Source organism: Impatiens glandulifera, chromosome 6, assembly GCF_907164915.1.
Source record: "Impatiens glandulifera chromosome 6, dImpGla2.1, whole genome shotgun sequence".
NCBI classification, from domain to species: Eukaryota; Viridiplantae; Streptophyta; class Magnoliopsida; order Ericales; family Balsaminaceae; genus Impatiens; species Impatiens glandulifera.
Window position 1 is genome coordinate 593,335 of NC_061867.1, and position 9,194 is coordinate 602,528.

Below are 9,194 nucleotides of genomic sequence, written 5' to 3' on the forward strand. Positions count from 1 at the left end.
ATGAAAGAGATCGATGAACACATTGTATATGCAATATTATTCCCTTCTTCTCTCCTCTTCCTCCAGTTTCAAGTAATGATGATCATTACTATAATATTACTACTGATTATCTCAGCTGGTCTCATAATCAATCTTCGAAAGAAGATGATCAAAAGACACGCGCCACCGCAGCCGGCTGGGTCCTGGCCTCTAATAGGTCACCTCCATCTTTTAATGACCGGAGACATGATTATCCATGAGAAATTAGGTCTCCTCTCCGATAAATACGGACCCACCTTTTCTCTCCGTTTGGGTTTTCATGAAACCCTCGTGGTTAACAATTGGCAAGTCGCAAAAGAATGTTTCACCACCAACGACGTAAACTTCGCAACCCGACCCAAGAGTCTAGCCATGAAGATCATGGCTTACAATCAGTCCATGATTGGAACCCTACCTTATGGACCCTATTGGCGTTCTCTTCGCAAGTTCATAGTCATTCATCTCCTTTCCAACCACAGGTTACAAATGTTGAAACATGTTCGTTTCTCCGAGATTGATTTCTTCACCAAAACCTTGTACCAAATGTGCCATGAAAATGGATCCCCTGTTTTAGTCGACCTCAAGGAGAAGTTTTCAGACATGACCACGAACATAATCACCAGAATCATTGCCGGAAAACGTTACGCCGGTGTCGACACCGAGGAGTCGAAACGGTTCCAAAAGGCGTTTGGAGAATTCACACATTTATCCGGCTTATTCGTAATCTCCGATGCTATTCCCTTCTTGGGCATGCTCGATGTACTAAACGGGAATTTGTCGAAAATGAAGAGAGTTGCGAAAGAAGTTGACAATGTGTTCTCTAAATGGGTGAATGAACATCGACTAATTGGAGAACATGTCAAAGAGGAAGAAAATGACTTGATCCATGTTATGTTGGCACATCTTAAAGAGGGTGATCTCGCGAATATTGCTCGCGATAATAATATTGACAACGATACAATCATCAAGTCCACTTGTATGGTAAGTTGTTAGTTTTGTCTTAATATGATTAATCTTATACTACAAATTAAACAATGACTAATTTTGTAGGGTTTGGTTCTCGGAGGAAATGATACGACATCAATTACTATGACATGGGCATTGTGTTTCATTTTGAACAATCGCGACGTGTTACAAAAAGCACAAGAGGAACTTGACACGCATGTGGGCAGGCATCGTTTAGTAGAAGAATCAGACATAAAGAACCTTGTCTATCTTCAAGCCATTTTCAAGGAAACAATGAGACTACAACCACCATCTCCTTTGTTTGTACCACGTGAAGCCATGGAAGATTGTAACTTAGCAGGATTTGATATCCCGGTTGGAACGCGTCTGATTGTGAATGTTTGGAAGATGCATCGCGATCCAAGTGTTTGGTCGGATCCACTTGTATTCAAGCCAGAGAGGTTTCTCTCGCAAAACAAGAACAATATCGACATAGCTGGTAAGAATTTTGAGATTTTACCATTTGGTTGTGGGAGGAGGATGTGTCCTGGAATCACATTTTCGCAACAAATAATGCACTTGGGTTTGGCTAGGGTTCTTCAAGTGTTTGAATTGGATACGGTCGGGGGCTTGCATGTCGACATGACCGAAATTCCGGGAATAACCGTAAAAAAATCTACACCTCTAGAGGTCTTGCTTAACCCTCGTCTATCTTTTGAGCTCATGAATGGCTTAGTTTGATCCCCATGAACTAGCAACAAATAATTGTATTATAAAATAATTACCCATAATTGTATTTTGGTGTGTAATGTTGAAGCTCAGTGGGACCTAGACTTTTGTTTGGGTTCATAAATCAGTGGATGAATATATGAATAAACAAAGGACTTGTTTAATCAATCAAATAAGGTCAATAAATCTGTCTATTAATGACTCCCATTCTCAGAAGAATCTTATTAAATATTCAAATCCATAAAGTTGAAAACATTATTTAAAAGATGTTAGTCGGTTAAAAATCATTATGGTGTACTAAAAGGTAACATCGATAATCATCATAAATTAACTCAAAGCAAATTAGTGGAAGATTGAAAAAAGGAAGTCATCTATACTTAGAAAAAAGAATAAGAAGCATTCAATATGGAAGAGTAAAGCCACAACAACAATTCTTTATAGATAGTGCAGACCATTTTCTTTTATTAACTAATAAATAGGGTTGATAATGGGCGAAAAATGCTTCGCGTTTAACATCGTTTAACATCTCGCCTCATTCTATTTTGAGGATTTTTTTACTACTCCCGTTTGGTTTCGAGATTCTCCGTGGGATAGCGTTATGTCATATAATCTAAAAAAATATATTTCATAAAATTATATAAACATACATTTCAATATTATATATATTAAAATATAAAGAAATAAATCTAACTAACAATTATAAAATATATGAGAAGAATAAATAAATATATTGGTAATGTTATATATTTATTTATGTTTCTATTCGGAACAAAATTAAGTTGAAATAAGGGCCGAAAACATAAATACCATCCACGTCCATTTTCGTTTGGTTCCCAGGAAAAATGCCCCTATTTTGATTCAAAGAAACAACTTTCTCTCTTTGCTCAATTCATATATTTGGCTCTAAGAGCTGAAAAAAAAACAACTAATAATTCATAGGGTTAAGTCTTCACCAAGGATCATTTTTCAAAAAAATAAATAAATTAATAAATAAATCATTCAACTCAAATTCTTATTATCCAACTTATTCAATCAAAACTAATTGTATCCAATTCGATTTCGTACTACATATATATATATATATAGACTGAGTTGAATACCCAAACTATTTTTTTTAATAAAATTAATTTATGCAATTAATTTCTCATGTTTAGAGTATTGATATGCTTTTTTATCTATTTAATTTTGTTTTTATTCGCTTAATAAAGTTATATATATATATATATATATGACATGTTTAATAGTTTTTACTCGTTTAATACATTTATATTTTATTTAATACTTTATGACCCAACTATGTTTATAATCACTAATTTAATAGTTTTATCCATTTAATATAATTTTAAGCTGTTTAACTTTTTTTTTTTTTTATCTATTTATCAGTTTTGAATATATATATATATATATATAGTTCGATTTGATTATTTACCGATAAAATATTTATAGTTTTTGAATGAATGCACATTCAACCAAGTCAAAATAATTCACCCAAATTAGTCATTTGAGTTTGGTTTAATTATACGTTTATGACTAATTTAATACATTTTAAAATCTTTTAACACGTTAAATATATTTTTGACCCGATTAATACATTTTTAACAAGATTTTGAATGAAAGTCGATCATTCAATCCAAATCAAAATAACTTTATATGGACGAGTTAACCGACTAAAGATTAAAAAAATAGATAGGAAGATAGTGAGGTAAGTGGAAAGTTTGAATTTAGGATGAACTCGACTTAATTTAATTGAGAGATCATGAGAATATGGGCAATCTTAACCGACTATATATTAAAAAATAAAAAATAGATAGGAAGATAATGAGGTAAGTGGAAAATAATGATAATGTGGAAGGAAGGAAAGAAGGATGGATGAGGCGTGAGTTGAAGGATTGATGATGAAAATGTAAGTGCTACTAATTAAAGTCAATTGAGGAGATGGGTGGAAGAAGATGTGCATGGAATGCTTCAATTTTAGACCACGAACTTTAATAGAAATTATTTATTGTTATATATTAGAACAATTAATGAGCATTTCGTTAACAATTTTAGACCACGAATTCTATCTCCTTTATTATTAACCAATGAACAAATACGAGACTCGTAATTCATAAATGACCACCACATCAAAAGCATGAACAATAACAAGTACGACTATTATTTAAATTAAAAATTAAAAAAATTATTTTAAGAGAATTAGTATGACACTTCATAATCATGATTTTCGCTTCTATTTAAAGCGTATTCGGTGGAAATCGAATCCGTAACATTTTAGTCACCTAGATCGATTTTTGTTTACCCTCTAAAATTATATAGTATTTTTAAAGAGAGTTTGCAATGGATTATTTAAGATTTTTATTAATTTTTTAAAAAAATTATTATGTTTTTGAAAAAGTAGTTTATTTATATTAATTAGTTGAATTAATATATAATATTTTAGTTAAATATTTATTTAGTATAAAGAGAAGTGAGAGGGAGAGAGAATTTGAGAAAAGGGATGATGTGTCACCACAACACTGACTGGAAAAAAGGATAAATGGTGAGAAAATGATTATTTCGATCCTACCTTTATTTCATTCATAAAATGACATTTATACACAAAAGTGAAGCATCACCCTCCACATTTGTTGATTTTTTTTCTTTGTACATGTGGTGGTGTCTTAGTGGATATAGGCACTGCCTTAGTGGATACAGACACTGCTTGTATGAGTAACATCGAACTAACCGAGAAAATAAATGAAAAAAAGAAAAAAAAATAATTTTTTAACAAATCAAATTGTGCAATGTTTTTTTCTCTCCCAAACCCTCAAACCCAATTATTTCTCTTTTGTGATCTAGTTCGTAATGGATGAGAAAATAAAGAAAAATGTTAGTTTTTTTTATTATTATTAAAATAAATGACACTATTTGAGGCTTTTTGTCATAATCTTAGAACCACTTGTTTTTCTTCACTTATGGTGGTTGATATATAATCATTATTTGATAAAACCGATTAGTGGCAGCAGATTTCAGACATGAGATAACCATGCATAAACATTACATATATTAATTAAAAAAATACATAAACCACAAAGATATTGGATTAGAGTTTTTATTATTTTATTTCAAAAAATGGAAATCTTAGGAAAAGTTAGGCACTAGAGATCAAAAAGGGACCAGAACAAAATATGCATAAGTATGATATTTGTTTTTTAATTTTCAACCATAATTTACACGCTTACACGCTGAGAATCTTTTAGATATCTTCCCTAACCGCAAGTTTAGACTTTCTACTTTGTTCACCAATTTCTTGATTTTTTTAAGGACCACAATTAGCTAGCTAGTCAATAAATTTTTAATCAAAATCCCACTCTACATATTTTTTCTTAAAATAAAAATCCCACTCTACAATATGTGAGGAAATTTTTTTCGAACAATACAAGACATAGTAAGAAGATTTTGTTTTCAAATATTTTATAATTATGCTCAATAAAATTATCTCATTCTGTTAGTCCTACTTTTATCATGTATGCCAACATTATTCATTGATGAACTAAAACATATTAAGGCATGTATATGATCTATATGTTCATTTAATTTCATATTTTTTTATAACATATTTTATTAATAGTTAAATTAATCAATTTTAATATTTCGGATGGAAAAGATAGAAAATGAAAAAAAAAACCATTTTGAACACATCACAGAAATATTAGTGTTATTAGTAATATTATGATCTAGTACACCCTCAAATTCAGAAATCATAAAATAGAAAAAAAATATTTCACTTTGTATTTCCAGGTACAATTATATATATATATATATATATATATATATATATATATATATATATATATATTGTGTTTAATCCTGATTAATTGTTACTTAAAAAAACATTATTTTTCCCTTTCAAGAAGATTTTAAAATTAACAAAACTCATTATAATATTCTTAAATAATTATTTTGTAGAAAGATGACAAGAGTTCAAATCTGATTCATATATATCCCTAATTTGATGGTATCTCTTTGGACTTGGTGACAAACATAGATATATAGACAAAATGATGATGATTAAGTAACAAGCTGAATCCACATACATGACAACCTAAACTTGGATAGATATCATTTATTTTAAACCATTCAAATTTTCAATTATCTAGAAATTCTATACTTATCTATTCGTTTATAAATATATAATATTAATAATTTATATATGATCAAATTGTAAAAGTAATACTTCTGGTTGGGTTATTAAGTATTTAGGATTTTATTTTAAATATCAAAATTGGGCATTAAGCAGCGTTAAAGTTATAAAAACGATTTTTTTTTAAATAATTTTAGACGATATTAACTTATTATCAACCTGACATTTATAAATAAATAAAATATTAATGTCACTAATTTAACTATCGAATTTCAACGAAATGAGAATTTTAAAAATCAAATTTTAGATAATCGATAGTCAAAATCGCCACTTCCCTGAAATTCGGTGGTTAAATAGTGACATAAATATTTTATTTATTTATAAATATTATTTAGGTTGAGTTCAAAATTTTATTTTTATATAACTTTTAAGGTAGTGTTTGATATGAATTAATAAGATGTATAACACAATTTGGTAAACGAGTTCCTATAATTACAACACTTTTTTTTATATCACTTAATTTTTAATTTTTCATTCTCCTCTTTATTAATATTATATATAACTTATTAATATATAATATATTAAATATATTTTATTTAGTTTTAATAATATTATTATTATATATAATTATTTTTAATATATATTTTTCTAAATAGTTCAATATTTAATTAAAAATATTTATTTATTTTTATAACATTAATTTTATTAATTATTATTTTATATATTTACTAATATTATAAATAATATTATTTATTATATATATTATTTTTATTTTAAGTTTATTTTATTATAATTATTAATAATATTTAAATTAAATAAATATAATTTACAATATATATTATAATTAAATTTTATATTTTAATTAAAATTATATTAATTATTAAATAATAACGGTATAATAATTTATAATAATAAATAATATTATTTGTAATATAAGTAAATTTAAAAAATAATAATAATAATTTAAAATTTATATTTATATTTATACAACTTATACTATATATTAAACACAAAATTATAAACCGTATACAACTTATATCATTTCTTATAATTCATACCCAACGTCAATAATCTATACAACTTATACTACCCGTTACTATTTATATTTCATTAAAATTTATACATCTATACAATTTATATCCTATATAATTTGTATCACTTACCAAACGCTACCTAATAATAATAATAATCATTTTTAGAAAAGATGTTTTTTCAGCCTATACGAACAAAAAAAAATTATGTGACTCTTTAATTATAAAAAATTAATTTATTTCTTTTATCTCAAAAATATAAATAATAAAAAAAAAATCTACATTGTTAATTCATAATTTTCCAAAAAAAATATTCAAACTCACCCTAACTTCAATGATGGATAATCCATTAGTAAAAAAAACTTAAGTTAAGTTAAAGTGAGTTTAAAAAATAATTAAATAGACTTAAAATACATTAAAATACAGTAAATATTTTATCAAAAGTTAATTAAATTTAAAAAAAAATAGAAAATTATATTATAATGTAATGATTACGTTGTTTTGTGTTTAAATAATTGTTATAATCGAACTATTTTAAAATTAAATTTTTAAAAATAAAATAGTATATATATATATATATATATATATATATATATATATATATATATATATATATAAATATATATATATATATATATATATTTTGCTTCTAATATTTGTGAAAATTAATAATGGAGGAATATTTTCTCATAATTCTCTTGACTTTCTTAGCAGTAACCACCGTCATATGTCGGAAGAACAAAAGAACGGCATCGCTTCCGGTGCCGGCGCCGCCGCAGCCGACTGGTGCCTGGCCTCTGATAGGTCACCTCCATCTTCTCATGAAAAACATGTTTGTCCATGATATACTAAGTGACATGTCCCATAAATACGGACCAACCTTCATTCTCCGTTTGGGATTTCACGAAACCCTAGTAATTAACAATTGGGAAATCGCAAAAGAATGTTTCACAACCAACGACTTAACCTTCTCGACCCGTCCCAAGAATCTAGCCATGAAGATCATGGCCTACAATTAGTCCGTAATTGGAGTCGCACCTTATGGACCATATTGGCTTTCGCTTCGCAAGTTCATCACAGTTCATCTCCTTTCCAACCACAGGTTACAAATATTGAAACGTGTTCGTTTCTCTGAGATTGATTTGTTCATCAAAACCTTGTATCAATTGTATTGCCATCAAAACAGATCAGGGGATTATAAATCCCCTGTTTTAGTTGATCTCAAGGAGAAGTTTACAGACATGACTACCAATATAATAACCAGAATCATTGCCGGAAAACGTTATTACACCGCGGACATCACCGAGGAGTCCAAACCGAGGAGTCCAAACGGTTCCAAAGGGCATTGGGGGAATTCTCGCATCTATCTGGCTTATTCACAATATCAGATGCTATTCCATTCCTCGGCTGGCTGTTTATACTAAATGGAAATTCGGCTAAAATGAAGAAAGTTGCAAAAGAAATTGATCATGTGTTCTCTAAATGGGTAAATGAACACAAAGAGAGGAAGAGGTCACTTATTGGAGACATCATCAAAGAGGAAGAAAATGATTTCATCCATGTTATGCTCGATGATTTTGATGATGATACAGTTATTAAATCCACTTGTATGGTATGTCTAAATGTTTGTTTGCTTATATTGTTCTTCACAAACTAAAAGATTGTCCTTTTTCAGGGTTTGGTTCTCGGAGGAAATGATACGACGTCGACTACTATGATATGGGCATTGTGTTTCGTTATGAACAACCGCGAGGTGTTACAGAAAGCACAAGAGGAACTTGACACTCATGTGGGGAAGCTTCGTCTAGTAGAGGAATCAGATATACATAACCTTGTCTATTTGCAAGCTATTTTTAAAGAAACATTGAGATTGCAACCAACAGTTCCTTTGTTAGTACCACGTGAGGCGATGGAAGACTGTAATGTAGCAGGTTTTGGCATCCGGGCTGGAACGCGTCTGCTTGTTAATGCGTGGAAGATGCATCGCGATCCAAGTGTTTGGTCAGAATCGCTAGCATTCAAGCCGGAGAGGTTTCTCATGCAAAACAAGAAGGTGGATGTAACAGGTAAGAGTTTTGAGCTTTTACCATTTGGTTGTGGGAGAAGGATGTGCCCTGGGATCACATTTTCGCAACAGATAATGCACTTGGCTTTGGCCAGGCTTCTTCAAGTGTTTGAATTGGATACAGTTGGGGGATTGGGTGTTGATATGACTGAAACTTCAGGGCTAACTATCCAAAAAACTAAGCCACTAGAGGTCTTGCTTACTCCTCGTCTCTCTGAGGAGCTCATAATGAATGGTATGGTTTGAATCTAGAGCATGTGAATGATATGAAAATTCGAATTCATAA

At 29.3% G+C, this 9,194-nt stretch overlaps 1 protein-coding gene across 1 annotated transcript; it reads left to right on the top strand.

Moving 5' to 3' along the window:
* LOC124941534 (xanthotoxin 5-hydroxylase CYP82C4-like) lies at positions 1-9,194 on the top strand. The gene is made up of 2 exons (XM_047481874.1): positions 1-999; positions 8,519-9,194. The coding sequence occupies exons 1-2, from the start codon at positions 1-3 to the stop codon at positions 9,152-9,154; spliced, it is 1,635 nt and encodes a 544-aa protein (XP_047337830.1). The 3' UTR covers positions 9,155-9,194.

Bases quoted from the DNA above. Each gene is read 5' to 3' on its own strand.
- LOC124941534 (XM_047481874.1), top strand. From the start codon at position 1: ATGAAAGAGATCGATGAACACATTGTATATGCAATATTATTCCCTTCT. The intron at 1,000-8,518 runs GTAAGTTGTTAG...GTCCTTTTTCAG, and splicing joins TCATCAAGTCCACTTGTATG to GGTTTGGTTCTCGGAGGAAA.